General features: G+C 28.9%; 4 protein-coding genes and 1 long non-coding RNA gene across 13 annotated transcripts; 3 read left to right on the top strand and 2 right to left on the bottom strand.

Moving 5' to 3' along the window:
* Window positions 1–455: 455 nt before the first annotated feature.
* Window positions 456–7099, top strand: LOC126866420 (zinc finger C4H2 domain-containing protein). Of its 5 annotated transcripts, none has more exons than XM_050619981.1 (5): window positions 456–547; window positions 1040–1211; window positions 1282–1463; window positions 1553–1753; window positions 6840–7099. In XM_050619981.1, the coding sequence occupies exons 1-5, from the start codon at window positions 471–473 to the stop codon at window positions 6847–6849; spliced, it is 642 nt and encodes a 213-aa protein (XP_050475938.1). In that variant the 5' UTR covers window positions 456–470; the 3' UTR covers window positions 6850–7099. The 5 variants fall into 5 exon arrangements, with proteins under 5 accessions (XP_050475938.1, XP_050475933.1, XP_050475934.1 ...); XM_050619976.1 differs by lacking the exon at window positions 6840–7099 and adding an exon at window positions 1965–2415 and having other exon boundaries at window positions 1553–1762; XM_050619977.1 differs by lacking the exon at window positions 6840–7099 and adding an exon at window positions 1965–2415.
* Window positions 2487–6841, bottom strand: LOC126866406 (major facilitator superfamily domain-containing protein 8). Of its 4 annotated transcripts, none has more exons than XM_050619944.1 (11): window positions 6230–6841; window positions 5864–6133; window positions 5420–5585; window positions 5192–5339; window positions 4878–5121; window positions 4710–4798; window positions 4419–4638; window positions 4238–4337; window positions 4039–4173; window positions 3862–3971; window positions 2487–3776 (listed from the first exon to the last, which is right to left on the bottom strand). In XM_050619944.1, exons 3-11 carry the CDS (start codon window positions 5449–5451, stop codon window positions 3283–3285), a joined length of 1572 nt encoding a protein of 523 aa, XP_050475901.1. In that variant the 5' UTR covers window positions 5452–5585; window positions 5864–6133; window positions 6230–6841; the 3' UTR covers window positions 2487–3282. The 4 variants fall into 4 exon arrangements, with proteins under 4 accessions (XP_050475901.1, XP_050475900.1, XP_050475903.1 ...); XM_050619943.1 differs by having other exon boundaries at window positions 6217–6841; XM_050619946.1 differs by having other exon boundaries at window positions 4932–5121; window positions 5864–6841.
* A 1115-nt stretch (window positions 7100–8214) lies between the features above and the next one.
* On the top strand, window positions 8215–14401 carry LOC126866393 (DNA (cytosine-5)-methyltransferase PliMCI-like). Its single transcript, XM_050619915.1, has 15 exons — window positions 8215–8733; window positions 8814–9384; window positions 9479–9842; window positions 9922–10248; window positions 10319–10471; window positions 10566–11025; window positions 11095–11706; window positions 11788–12114; window positions 12185–12336; window positions 12413–12747; window positions 12816–12927; window positions 13043–13192; window positions 13280–13446; window positions 13541–13781; window positions 13845–14401. Exons 1-15 carry the CDS (start codon window positions 8613–8615, stop codon window positions 14076–14078), a joined length of 4326 nt encoding a protein of 1441 aa, XP_050475872.1. The 5' UTR covers window positions 8215–8612; the 3' UTR covers window positions 14079–14401.
* Window positions 13563–14726, bottom strand: LOC126866432 (uncharacterized). The gene is made up of 2 exons (XR_007689863.1): window positions 14579–14726; window positions 13563–13767 (listed from the first exon to the last, which is right to left on the bottom strand). It is a non-coding gene; the product is annotated as an uncharacterized LOC126866432 (long non-coding RNA).
* On the top strand, window positions 14682–15800 carry LOC126866425 (calcium load-activated calcium channel). Of its 2 annotated transcripts, none has more exons than XM_050619992.1 (4): window positions 14682–14832; window positions 14925–15002; window positions 15120–15439; window positions 15516–15800. In XM_050619992.1, exons 1-4 carry the CDS (start codon window positions 14772–14774, stop codon window positions 15606–15608), a joined length of 552 nt encoding a protein of 183 aa, XP_050475949.1. In that variant the 5' UTR covers window positions 14682–14771; the 3' UTR covers window positions 15609–15800. The 2 variants fall into 2 exon arrangements, with proteins under 2 accessions (XP_050475949.1, XP_050475950.1); XM_050619993.1 differs by having other exon boundaries at window positions 14706–14851.
* Window positions 15801–15844: the final 44 nt, after the last annotated feature.

The raw sequence follows: 15844 nt of genomic DNA on the forward strand, positions 1-15844 counted from the left end.
ATATATTTGAGATGCTAATAGTCTAGATCCTCTGCTAGCTCGTAAGAAGTATCGAACGTTATTACGCAATTTTGATTCGCAGAAAAACTTTATTAAAATCGTAAATAGAATTATGTCGCGATCGCAAAGTTTGATGGAGTTATCGATTCGGTTTTGCTTGAGTTTTTATACAGTCATATAACTAAAACGCGTTTATTTGCAAATATTACGAGAATACATTTGCGAATATTGATTCTAATCAGCAATAGAGATTATCTCAAGTATAACACTTGGAGTAAAATTAATTTATCAAAATACGATCATAGTTGATAATTTTTAATCATCGTACGTATCTTAAACTTAGACATACTTTCATATACGATTTCCATAAGTTATCAGATTACAGAGAAGCGTTCTTGGATCTATCTATCTGACATGATACTTTGTTTCAAAATGAACCGCTCTTTTTTAGTTCGTCGATATAACGCTATATGGCGCGCGCATTCGACTGCATCTTAGAATTTGTTGTTTCTGATCTATCAAGAGATGCCTGTCATTGTAATTTATGGTATGAATTATATTCATTGTGTTGAATGTCAATGATATTAGTTAATTCTGGAAAATACATAATTGCAAGTCCGACGATTTCGTTCGTTTCTCAATGAAAGTTCTGTGCAAATAAGATTCCTATAATTATATTTTAAATATCTCGCCCGTAATGCCTTGACAAAAGGAATTTGGCTTCTGAACTCGCTGCATTTATTTGATAAACAAGCTATCTTTCGTTTGACAGGCTTGTCTAAACAAAAGTATCGGGAAACATTTAACAATGTCAGCCACCGAAACTACGGTCATTTTCGCAAAACTGGAAGCATTGAAAGACATCAAGTACATATACGAATTTGCATATACAAAGTCTTTCTTTAAAGACGATGAAATGTTTTAAACAATCCGAAAAGTTTAACGTGCCTTTGTGCAACGTCACTATAGTGAACTGTAATATGATTCAATTTATTTTTTTCTAAAACAAAACTTCTAAATATTTTGTGTATTTTGTTAGGTCGAAAACACTCCAATTGGAAAAGATGAAGCAAAGAATCTTGCAAGAAGTAGAACAAACTGAACAAGAAGAAAAATGTTTGCTGGAGTATAAACAAGAAATGGATCTTCTTATGCAAGAAAAAATGGCACATGTCGAAGAATTACGTCAAATACATGCGGATATAAATGCGGTATGATGAAACATAGATCTAATATCTTGGTTCTAGATTATAGGTGTAATTATTTATGTAACTATGGTAGATGGAAGCTGTTATTAAACAAGCAGAAGAAGCTAGAAATAAAGCAAGAGAGACAGCAAAATTAATCCATAATAACGATTATCAACCTCTAAAACATGATATTGATCGTATGCGTAGGGAATTTTTAGGATTGGAAAGGTTACCAGAATTATATGAAACAGAATCTGATCTCATTTCACCAGAGTAAGTTGAAATGTAAAATAAATATAAGCTGTCTTGAATTGAATTATTAAACTATTATAATTATTATAACAAAGATTGTTTGTTCATAGCTACTTTGACCGTCCAATGCAAAAAGCAGAATGGAGGGTCGAAGTAAGGGGAGAAGATTTATTACCCCCTCTTACTCTGCACCATCCTGGTCACCCAGGTGGTTCCACACCTTTCCTTGCTCCTCAACCTCTTCAAGGTCCAAGTAAGCCAGAACCAAGACCATTGCCACCAGCCCCAGGCCCACCTGCTCCAACATTCAGGTACCACTGGTATATCGCAATTTTATATTATATTTCTATATAATACATAAGTCACATTAGCCAACTAAGTTAGTTGTATCCAATATACTTAACTTTATAAAAATTTTATTGACAGTGACAAATAACAAAAGTGCTCTATATGTTACGATACATTAAAATATACTATATATAGTAGTATATTAGCTTTTATGTTTTGTGTCTTTGCTTTTAGGCAACAACCACCCCCTATGAAATCATGTTTATCATGTCACCAACAAATTCATAGAAATGCACCAATCTGTCCCCTTTGTAAAGCTAAGTCGCGATCACGTAATCCCAAGAAGCCAAAGAAAAAAGACTAATTATATTTATAAGTGTTATTTATACTATGAACCATCAAGCATTTCTATCACATAATTCTAAGGGTATGTGTTAATGCTTTTTTTATAACTTAAAATAGTTTGACTACTATAAAAACATGCATTCGTGCAAAGTGTATAAAAGTGTTTGCAAAATGTATGTATTTATAGTAATGTTTTTAACTTTTCTTAGAAATTCATTTTTGATTTTTATAATACTTGTATCAACCAGTTGTAAGACACTGAATTTTCGCGACCATAATTAAATAATTTTTACCATCAATAAGATATACAAATAAATCTGCACGATTCTTAAGATTTTAATTAGTTTTTTATATTCATTTTTATAAAATAGTAATTGATGCAAAGATCATTTCTTCAAATACAAACACATATTGCTTTAGGCGCATCCTTTATTGCACACGTCGTTTTATATAATTATTTTAGCAAATATATATACATTTTAGTAAAACGTACTTCACTAACTACAATTATTTTAATGCAAAAATTTATAATTTTTTTTTAATTTGTAACCTTATCCAACTTTTTTCATTCATAATACTCACTGAGTTTATTCAACTGTAGTACAAAACATCATTCAATTATTTATGGTAAGTACTTACAAATCCAGATTATTCTGTGAAAAACATTTGTAACTGTTAAATTTAATTGCACTCTTATTTTTATATAAATTGAGCTAAATATCAGTCTTTCTATGTTATTATGATAGGTATATTCATATAAATTTAAAAACTATACACAATGTTTTTAAACAAATTTTTCCATAAAAAATATACTTGCGTGTGTATACTTGTATAATTTTCATGTATTGAATCATATCATAAAATCGTAATAAGTGTTGTAGAATTCTTTTTTTTTTTTTATCATATTGTATTATATATCATTTTCATTTTGTAATTTTACTTTATAAGATTGAGTCTAAAACTGAACAAGTTCATTACTTACATTATATTATTCTAAAAATTACACGACCCTGGTTATATTCTTTCATTGTTACCTACATATTTATGTATATAAAATATGTATTTTAAAAAACCTGTAAATATCCATAAAAAATATACTTGCATTTCGTAATATCATAATTGCATTTATATTAAACTCTTAATGGCAGCCATATGTTATGTATATAAGCTCGAAAAAAATAAAATCGAACTTAGAGTGTAGTACTCACTACACTTTATCACATCCCTCATTTTTGTTATTTTTATGTGAATCATTTGATCCTTGAGCATCATTAGATTTGAAGTGAACTAATGGAATTTCCGCGTCTTTTGATGGAATTATTACTTTTGGCGGAACCAACCGTTCGTTTACAATTTGTAACCATATCATACATATTATCAATGTTAAACCAGTAACACCAAACGTATGATATGTTCCAAAACGAGTATAAATTACACTAACAAATATTGGACCTAACACACGAGAAGCACATCCAGCACCTGTCATAAATCCCATCCAAACTCCTTGAGGACGAGGTCCTAATACTTTACTGAAGATAGTTTGTATTAAAGTGACACCTAATGGATATCCTATAGTAGTGAATCCGTACCCAATGAAAAACTGTGTGACGGTAAGTTGCGGTGTATAGGTACACCATTCTTGAGTATGTGGACATCCTACGATGTCTATACCATCGGCATCTTTTGTAATGTTGTTAAATGCTATAAAATAAAATAATTTTAATGTCTCTAGATTTAAATATTATATAGAATATAAATGAGATGCTCTGTTTATTTCTGTACATACGTCCGTAATCAGCAATTTTCGGAGGGTCTGGCCCCCATGGAATATATAAAATTCTTCCTATTACCATAAACAAAAATCCACCCCACAACATTACCTTACGTTCATTAAATCTGAAAATATTTAAGAAATAAATAAGGAGTCATTTTCCTGCAACATATCCCCACAAAAAATTGATACCTTTTGCATAAAGGTTCGATCATAACAAATGTGATACATGACATAATAGCCCCAATACTCATTAGTAGACCCATATAATATAGAGATTCCGTTTTCGACCATGCAAATTGATCCATAGTTAAAGAAGTACCAAGTCTATAAAGAAATAAGAGTATAAAATATGACATAAAAAGATTTTATATTTTGAAATTGTACTTACGTTTCAAGGAGGACAAAATTAAATACTAAAACAAAAAAAGCACATATTAATGTCACTGCTGCCAGAATGTCTGGTTTTATAGACTTCAGGGTTTCTTCTTCTGTAATTAATAGATGAATGTTTCAATAAAATATTAACATATCTATTTAATTAGAGTATTATTTAATTTAAATACATTTACCAGTTTGTTTTCCTTCATTTCTCATTGCCTCGCGAATAGCAATTCGATGTTCTGTGAAATTCCATGGAAGGAATAAAGCAAAATTAAGGATTCCCATTATAACATTTATCCAACCAGTCATAGTATACATATTAATAGGTACATTTATAAAATATACGCCCTTTTCTCCAAGAGGTGTAACTGCAGCTTGCAAACCAGGACCTACTACAAATCCTAACACCTAACACATTTTAAAACAAGCTATATATAAAATTCTATTAACACATATGAGGAAATGTTAAATCACATTACCTGAGCTAGAGACACCATTGAAACAGCATGTGTTCTTTCTACAAATTTTGTAGCTGCTGAGAGATAAGATCGAGCTACTGCGATATTAGCTAAAAACATCATATTATATAAACAAATATCAACAATTCTTTTTTATCTGGTGATATTAAAATTAAATAAACTGCTAACCAGAGCTAACTCCAACCAAGAATCTAGCAGCTATCATGTACATTTTTTGATCACCTGGTACAATCTCAAGGACACTATATAATCCTGATGCAAATGTAAATAGAGCTAATGTTGATAAAAGTGGAAGTCTTATAGATCCCCTTCTATCTCCCCACCATCCTACTAAAGGAGAGAATAACATTTGTCCCAAAGGATTTGCTGCAACTACATATCCCATGAACTCTTTACCAGCATCTTTATCCAACTACAACATTAATCCATAATAATATTTTACATACCAAAGTTCATTTTTATTATATCTTTATCATACTTACTTTATCAAGATATGGCCATACTCCTGTGAGTATAATACTGAATCCAAGCGACATAAGAAACATAGTAAAATAAATTGCATAGATGCTTCTCCATCGCTCTTTTCTTTCATCAACAGTTTCCAACTCATCATCCACAGGAATAATATTTCTGCCAAAATAAAATATTAATATATCAATATATCAAAGTAATTAAATATTTCAGAATTTTAATGTACTTTTATATAATACCTTTTGTGAAGTAATTTCCTACACCACTCCATTAAAAGTCAAATAAAATTTGCATAAAACAATGAAGTACACTCTCTTTTTACAATTATAAATTTAGTATAAATATAAATATTAATTTCTCACAATCTTTTTAACGTTAGCTGACTTCAATAATAATGTTACAAACCTAAGAAATGATAATATATAATTTTAAATATATATTTTGTTGTTAAAGATAATACATATGTCCCCTCTCACATCATTAAACTTTTGTCAAAAACAAATAAATCGCATTTATATCATTTATATTTATATTGGAAAATACTTGTTATAAAAAAAAAGCATTGTGACATTCTTTTTAAACATTCCAATTTCATCTTGCCAAAAAGGTATTTAAAAATATTTTATGGATATAAAATGATTTACCTTCTCAAAAATACATAAAGAACAAGAAATGTTACTTACTCTATTTAATGAATAACTGAACTACTAAATTATGCTTTTATTATCGGATTTTAAATGAACATTTTCGATATATCAAAAATAAAAGATAGTAGAACACAGGATTTTGCGCGTGCTACTTCCTTTTAAAAATTTGCGCACACGCATGTCACTTGAGAATATTACAAACAGGCTAAATTCATCACTGTAGGCTCAAAAAAAGTTTGTCCTACGTCATCGCAAGTGTTTGTTGAATTTATTCATGTCCTCTCTCATATACCAAACAATGTACTGCTACAACAAGTTAGATTAATGTATAGACGAATGCAAACGAACGCTCAATTGATTCACTTATTATCATGGATTGTGGAGCATACGCTTTTCATTTACATATGAATATTAATCACTAATCACGTTTCGAAGCGACTACTTTCTAACTATCAACCTTTGCTTCAATTCCACACATATATCTCTAAAAATGGATAGTTAACTCGTGACATATCCACATGTCTCTCTTCTTTGTTCAATTACATTTAATGATATCTGTCGAAGACAAAAAGAACACGTGTTTCAAACCTACTAATATAACAGCTGATTGTCTCATTTAATACATGTATACATATATGAACATATAGTATATATATATAAATTTATATTGCTACATAAGTGCTACATTCTTTGCTGTATAATATTTCATCTTCATCTTGTAAATATGTACCTATATTTGTATGTATGTGTTATGCAAATATGTATTTTGTAGTCTTATTGCATTAGTCCTGCGTTATAAGTATCTACGTTAGATGCTTTATCATTTTACAATAGAAAAATTGATGATTGGATAATTAAAATTATTTATTGAATTAGATTATACATCATGAGAAGTTTCTAACAATTTGACATCTATCTCGTGACTTTTATGACAAATAACTTTTTAGATTATATCTCAAATAGGTTATTTTTTAAAAAGAAATAGTTAATTTCTATTTTTCTTTTATTTCAGTATTCATTGAAATCAGGTCATCATGATAATATGATGTCAAATTTAATTTCACTCCATTAAAGACAGCATTTAAATTAAAAAGTAAAATTTAATATAAAAGTGCACAGTATATGTAATTGTAATAAGATGTTCATTTGGTTCAACTATAAACTACCTAATTTTATTTTGGATTATTTTAAGCAACATGCATCAAATTAGTTTCTCCTAAAAATTAAATTGTACAATAATTAATAAAAATTATATTACAATGTAAAAAAAAAGTACTAATGTTTTTATGAAGAAATTATGTACAAACTTATATTATTTATATTATTAAACCTATATCTATGTGTTTAAATATTTTATTATCCAATAAATGATTACAGTCAATTGTAGAAATTTATAGAACAGATATTTGTAGGAATTTATTTATAACTTCAATAATCATGATCTGTGATGAGGTTTATAGCGATGATTAGAATAATGTCTACCACAATGTCGATATTCATTTCTATCATTGTTATATCTCTTATTTCTAGGATACCAGGGGTCAGCAATGGGTGGCTTTTTTAATTCCATATTTTTAATTTTCATAAATTCTGTATCTTTCTCAGTGTATCGATCTTTAAATTTCTCTTCACATTCTTCTAAAAATTTTTTTTGTTCATCAGTTAGGTTTTTTTCTCCCATAGCATCTCCTTTTGTTTATGTAAATTTGATAACAACAATAGTATATAGCTGTAAAATAATTAAACAGTTTTAAGATATACAAAAATGTCAATATTAAAAAATATTAACCAAAAATATTATCATAATTTTGAAAATAAAAGTAAATTTGGTTTATCTAAAATTCTTCATTGCTTGATGTCTATAAATAGCTTACAATATAATAATACGCAAATTTTTTTGTTCTGTTTATGCAACGGAAATATTAGTTTTCAATATGTATTTAAAAATTTTCTATGTCACGCAATTCTATATATCTATTATTATTATTACCTTTCTTATGTTTATTTAATTTAAAATTTTGACTGTGTATTCGTCACTTCGTACGAATTCAGAACTCCAAGATCTAATGTAGTTTTATAGGTTATATTTATATTTACAGACAGAAATTGCAATTTTACATCGATTACATCATCTGTGAGACATGATGCTTTTATAAATAACATTTATATTTTTTAGTAAATATAATTATTTCTAACATTTGAGTATGTTTGCTATTTTTACGTATAAAATAAATATATTGAATTATATAATTAATAAATCATGTTTCAAAATATAATACGGCTTTTAAATAAGTAAAGGATAATTTATTCGAACTAAATATAAAGTATGAATATTAAAACATATTAATGAATATAAAACATATTAATGAATATGAAACATAAGATTTATATTTAATAAAAATAAAATGTAATAAAATAAAGTTTAAATTTAATAATAATAAATAATAAATACATAAAACAAATGAAAATAAAGCGTTTCTATGTATATACATATCGATATGGCATCAAACATGGTATTCTCATGTGAACTAGGCTTAAAAGATTTTGGCGGTACAACCGTCAGCGTTGTGTCCTAACTTATAGTTATATGTATGCTATTCAGCTGAATTTTGTAGTACGCTATACATTGAAAGAACGAGAAAACGTGTTCATTTGTAATTATTTTTTAAGGTACAAATACATTCCTAGCGCATTTATTTGGACATAAATATAAGAAGTTCGTATTTTTTTTAAGAGTAATAACTTCTGTAGAAAAATTCGATAAAAATAATCGATTTTATACAATATGATATCCGCTATTATACCAAAGGCAGAAAGTTACGAGGTAGAGAAACAAATACAGGATGAAAATGATGGGGGAGAAATACCCTTAAATAGTCGAGTTATCGAAGAAAATAAGGGCACAGGTAAGAAATAAAAATAATTTACAAAAATACATAGTTTGTAGTTTAAACCATAAGGGTTAAATTTAATTTATATTCATCAGTGACTGACGCTATGATACTTCAAGAAAATGGTAACGATAGGAAAAAACTACGTAGTGGGAAGTATATTAGTATAGATCCCACATCTGATTTGAATAAAATTAATGCAGATGTGATTAAACATCCATCACCACAACAAAGGTCCCAGTCAAAAAAATGTGTTAAAAGAAAAAGTAATGAAAGTGAAGAGTTCGAAGCAAAATCTCCTATGTTAATAGAAAAAGAAGAAATAATATGTGATGGTAACACTGATTTAGTAATAAAGCAAAAACAATCAGATTCAAGTGATGAAGCTGAGAACATCCTAAAGAAAATTAAAACTGAGAATAACGATACAACGAATATAGAAGAATCCAAAATATTGCCCCAGAAACCTGTCAATGTATATCAAAAATGTGATTATTGTTGTCAAAAGTTAACAAACATGGATATAAAAATATATCCAGGGCATCCTAATGGTGCAGTAGAAGAAATGATTGCATTAACAGATCCTAGATTATCTTTATTCACAGGAGAAGAAGCTATGGTTCATGAAAGTGACGAAAGGCCACAAAATAAATTGACTCACTTCTGGTAGGCATTCCTTATAATAGAAAAATTATATAAATCTATTTTCTCTTAATTAAATTTCATTTTATGTATGTTGTCTTCTTTTTTCTTTTTATAGTGTATATGATAAGAATGGTCATTTATGTTCTTTTGATACTGGTCTAATCGAAAAGAATGTGGTGCTTTATTTTTCTGGTTATATGAAACCTATTTATGAAGAAAACTCGTGTCCAGAAGGAGGTGTGCCTACAAAAGACATGGGACCAATAAATGAATGGTGGGTGTCAGGATTTGATGGTGGAGAATTGGCACTTGTGGGATTCACCACAGCATTTGCAGAATATATACTGATGGAACCTGCTGAAGCATATGCACCATTTATGGATTCTGTAAAAGAAAAAATTTACATGAGCAAAATAGTTATAGAGTTTTTATTAGATGAAATAAACCCTACATATGAAGATTTATTGAATAAACTGCAGGTAAAAATTTTTTCACTTTTTTTAACATAAGATATTTCACATTTTGATGTATTAACTTTTATCAAAACATATTTTTTAGACGATAGTTCCACCAAAAGGATTGGCTAGATTTACAGAAGATTCTTTGTTACGGTATGCACAATTCATTTGTGATCAAGTTATTTCTTTTGATGCATCAGCAAGACCAGAAGATCCTTTATTAATTACAAGCCCGTGTATGCGTGCGTTAATAACTCTTGCTGGTGTAACATTAAATAAGAGGATTGCGCTACGCAGAACGCAATCTAGAGATCCAAAAAATAAAAAAGTCACTTGGACGAAAGCTACGACTACAAAATTAGTCAATAATATGTTTGAAACATTTTTCTCTGATCAAATAGCTACAAATAATGACAAAGAAGTATCGGTATGTAATCAAGATTCTTATAATAAATAATGTTATATGTATATATACTATGTATAATATATTGTTATAGGGACCTAAAAGACAGAGGTGTGGGGTATGTGAAACTTGCCAGCAGCCAGATTGTGGAATTTGTACAGCTTGCAAAGATATGATTAAATTTGGTGGATCTGGAAGAAGTAAGCAAGCTTGCAACAGAAGAAGATGTCCAAATATGGCTATACAGGTAAGATATTTTAATAATATTTTAATAATGGCATTAATATAGAACATTTTCTTTTGTAAAATATACGTATTAAATACTTATTAATTAATTGTAGGAAGCAGATGATTCAGACCAAGAAGATGACGATTTTAATGATACATTAGTAGAAAATGTAAAGATTACTCAAAAAATGATTTTGAAAGAATTTAAACACGTAGAGAAAGAAATTACATGGGTGGGAGAGCCAATCATAGACGATGGACGAAGAACATTTTATAACTCTGTCATAGTTGTTGATGAAGAAATAAAAGGAAATGATTGTGTTTTAATTGAATCAAACGATCCTACTGTACCATTACAAATAGCTAAAGTCATTTATATGTGGGAAGATAAAAATGGTGCAAAACTATGTCATGCTAACTGGTTCAGAAGAGGTAGTGACACAGTACTTGGTGAAACATCAGATCCTTTAGAATTGTTTTTACTTGATGAATGTGACAATGTTCCATTCACTTCAGTTAAATCCAAAGCTACTGTCATTTATAAAACTTGCCCAAAAAATTGGAATGAACTAGGTATTTATATTATCTACTCTCAAGGAATATAGAATGATCAATTTTAGACATTAGTTGATTATATTTCAGGAAATGTATTGCCAGAAGATGAAATACAAAATAAAGATGGGAAGACATTCTTTTATCAAAAAAAATATACTCCAGAAACAGCTCGTTTTGAAGATTGTGCTTCAGATCCTGAATGCCCACGGAAAGAAATCAGTCATCGTTTTTGTCCTGCCTGTGTACGTTTTACTACATTGCAATGTTATTACACACCAAAAGTCTTTAATAGGGAAGAAGAGAAGAGCAGCAAGGAAGTGACATACAGTATGGCAAAATATAAGGGTGAAGAATTTAGAGTTGGTTCTACTGTATTTTTAATGCCAGCGGCTATAAAGTATAAATTTACATCGACGTATCATATTTCTCCCAAAGTAAAGAAAGGGAAAGTAGATGAAGATATGTATCCCGAATATTATCGCAAATCATCAGACCATGTGAAAGGATCTAATTATGATACACCAGAACCATTTCATATTGGATACATAAATTCAATCTATGCAACTACTAACAATAAGTTAGTTGCATCATCTGATATATGGATTAAAATAAATAAGTTGTATCGACCAGAAAACACACATAAAGGACTCACATTAATGCAACAAGTTGATCTCAATACGGTATATTGGAGTGAAGAAGGTAAAATATTACTTAAAAAATTCAGAAATTATATAAATTAATATAAGTCAATTAACATATCTTTTAACTAAAAAATTTCAGTTTGTGATGTTAAATTTTCGGATGTAGCCGGAAAATGTTATCTGGCGTATTCAGAAAATTTAGATCAGTCTGTAGAAGAATGGACTGCTGCTGGTCCAAATCGTTTTTATTTTTCTCAAGCATATAACGCCTTAGAAAAGACGTTTGTTGATCCACCATACTATGCTATGAATATTGGAAAATCTGTGATTGGGAAAGGGAAAGGAAAAGCAAAGTGCAAAAGTAAAAAAGTAGAGAATAGTAATAAGAAAATAGTTGATAAACCTATAGGTTATTGTAAGGTGATAAGAAAGTTAAAAACGTTAGATGTTTTTGCTGGCTGTGGTGGTTAGTATAACCCTTAAAATTTAATTGCATGAGGTGTTGAAAATTTCCTAAAATTGAAATTGCGTTATAGGATTATCTGAAGGATTACGACAAGCTGGTATTGTTGATAACCAATGGGCAATTGAAAGAGACGAACCAGCTGCATGTGCATATCGACTCAATAATCCTAATTCAACAGTATTTTGTGAAGATTGCAATGTACTTTTATCGAAAGTTATGAAAGTAAGTTTAACTAACAATGCAAAATTATAAAAAAATACGATATATATAATATAAAATATATTTCTATCTTTTGTAGGGCGACCTTTGCGATAATAATGGACAACGTTTACCTCAGAAAGGGGAAGTAGAATTATTATGTGGTGGTCCACCTTGCCAAGGTTTTAGTGGCATGAATCGTTTTAATTCACGGCAATATTCGTTATTTAAAAATTCTTTAGTTGCATCATGTTTGTCTTATTGCGATTACTATAGACCAAAATTCTTTATTATGGAAAATGTTAGAAACTTTGTATCTTTTAAAAGAAGTATGGTACTCAAATTAACGTTAAGGTGCCTTGTACGAATGGGTTACCAATGTACATTTGGTATTCTGCAAGCTGGAAACTACGGTATTCCGCAAACAAGAAGGAGGTATATAACATTTAAATTATATCGATTAATTGTTTTGGCATATATATTCTTTATTCATTTGTTTCTAGATTAATAATATTAGCTGCTGCACCTGGAGAAGTACTTCCAAAATACCCTGAACCAACCCATGTATTTAGCAAACGGGCTTGCCAACTAAGCGTCATTGTTGATAATAAAAAAGTAATTAAATTAGTATTAATGTCTACATAAATTTAATTAATTAAATCGTCTACCTAATGTATTTATTAATACATTTGCATAAGTTCGATAACATATTTTATGTCTTTTTTAATAGTATTCATCAAATTGTGATTGGATAGAGTCAGCACCATATAGAACGATTAGTGTTCGTGATGCAATGTCTGATTTACCTAATATCCGGAATGGGTGGAATACGGAAGAAATGGCTTATAGTGATGAGCCAATATCCCACTTTCAAAGAAAAGTAAACAAAATAACAGTAAATGCTAATATAGCATTATTAATATTAACATAACTTTTCTTATATAATTTTCCTTATGTTTGTTTATAGGTAAGACCTAAAGAACCAGATGCAATATTGAGAGACCATATTTGCAAAGATATGGCTCCACTAGTTGAAGCGCGCATAGCACATATTCCGACTGCGAGTGGATCTGATTGGCGAGATTTGCCAAATATTGCATTGCGTTTAAGTGATGGAACATACTCAAAAAAACTGTAAATAACTTTTATTTATAATTTTTTAGATATTAGAACAGAATGATTAATTTAAAGAATAAATAACTTATTCTTTCTTTGTTATATATTGCAGAGAATATCTGTATCATGATAAGAAAGCAGGTAAGAGTTCTACTGGAGCACATCGTGGCGTATGTAGTTGTTGCGCGGGCAAGATGTGTGATCCAATGGCTAGACAGTATAATACTTTGATCCCGTGGTGTTTACCTCATACTGGAAGACGTCATAATCATTGGGCAGGCTTATACGGTAGATTAGAATGGGATGGATTTTTCGGTACTACCATCACTAATCCTGAACCTATGGGCAAACAGGTACGTATTATGTCACTTTTAAAATTTTATTCATAAATATTTAATTCTATCGTTTATGCATAGGGCCGTGTCCTACATCCGGAACAAACCAGAGTTGTCAGTGTAAGAGAGTGTGCTAGATCACAAGGTTTCCCGGACTCTTTTCGCTTTTACGGAAATATACTTGATAAACATCGTCAAATTGGTAACGCAGTTCCACCACCATTGGGTGCTGCTTTGGGTTTCGAAATTAGAAAATGCCTCGAAGATGACGATGCCGATCATATAGAAAAAAAGGTGGAAGATTTTCAAGATTGATAAGAATATTATAAATTTAATCTTTATAAAAATTAATAAGAACATACTAAGTTACAAATTTTCTTTTATCTATATAAATTTATCCGCATGTGTTCAGTAAAAATATGTGGATGTTTTTACTAGTTACATAACCAAAAGTATTGTGATGCATATTTGTTATGTAATATTAGTCGCAAAAATACTACGTTTATTTCTATATACAAAATAATTTCCGAGAATAGATAGCAGTATTTTAAGTTAACTTATCAAAATATTTCTCAATATATTTAAGAATTTGTATGTATTAAAAGCCATTTTATATAAAAAAAAAATTTGTGATTTTATTACGTCATATGTATATATTGTATCTTTTCAGTTATATGTTAAAATATTGTTTACCAATATAATTTTATTAGTTACAAATAAAGTTCAAGTAATGCAAAAAATATTTATTATAAAATAAAAGTTTTATAACAAAAAAATGTTCGTAATCTTTAAGCTTATATAAATTATTTTTATACCAATAACAAATATTTCTCTTCAAATTTTCATAGCAAACACAAATGCACGTATAGTAAAAGATAATGAAGATTAGTTTCTCCCCCATTCACAACTGTTCAAGTTTGAGAATAGGCATGGTATTTTCAATGTACACATTGTATGTTCGAATAGCTTAAACGTTTAAATAGTATTTCACGAATTCTTTCTTTTATCATGTGGGCTGATACTATTTTAATCGTATTTATTAGTATTTGTACAGCTTTATTAGGAGAAGGTAATGCTATTTTTTTAAGGTATTGTTTTAAGTTTAAGGTTATATTTATTTCTATATTATACATCCTCGGTTAATTTTGATATTATTGGTAGGTTTAACATGGTTGATGGTTTATAGAACAGAAAAATACCAAAAATTAAAAGCTGAAGTAGAAAAACAAAGTAAAAAACGTAAGTTTTTAATCATGATTATATATGAAGGAACATTGATTATTTAAACATGCATGAAGAAAACTGGTCATAATTTTAATAAATTAAATCTTTATCTTTAAATTAAATTCATTTTAGTGGAAAAAAGAAAAGAAGCACATGGAGATTCATTAGATAAACAACAAAAAAAAAAGATTGAACGGGAAGAAGAAAGATTAAAAAACAATAACAGGGATTTGTCTCTTGTAAAAATGAAATCAATGTTTGCAATTGGATTTGCATTCACAGCTCTCCTAAGTATGTTTAACAGCATTTTTGATGGCAGAGTTGTGGCAAGGTTGCCTTTTGTACCCATTAGTTGGATACAAGGTTTATCACATAGAAACCTTCCAGGAGATGACTATACAGAATGTTCATTTATTTTTTTATATATACTGTGCACCATGAGTATTAGACAGGTAAATTCATACATTTCATATTTGATATGATTTTGTTATTATTAACTTTATTTACAAGAAGTACTGTTGGTTGCAGAATATTCAAAAAATGCTTGGATTTGCACCCTCTAGAACTGCAAGTAAACAGAGTGGAAGTATTTTTGGTCCACCACCTCAACAATTTAAATGAACTTAAATCAATATTATATTGTAAATTCATGTATTTTATGATTCATTGTGTAATTATTATTTAAATTTTGATACCATACTTGGTAAATATTTAAATGTTTATGAATGACCAATATATGATAAATATAAACCTAATGTATATGTTATATTTGTTAAGTATATTTAATTACATATATAATGAATATATATTCAATACTGATGCTTCTTTTTTAATTAAACTTTATATGATACATTATA

Source organism: Bombus huntii, chromosome 6 (genome assembly GCF_024542735.1).
Source record: "Bombus huntii isolate Logan2020A chromosome 6, iyBomHunt1.1, whole genome shotgun sequence".
NCBI classification, from domain to species: domain Eukaryota; kingdom Metazoa; phylum Arthropoda; class Insecta; order Hymenoptera; family Apidae; genus Bombus; species Bombus huntii.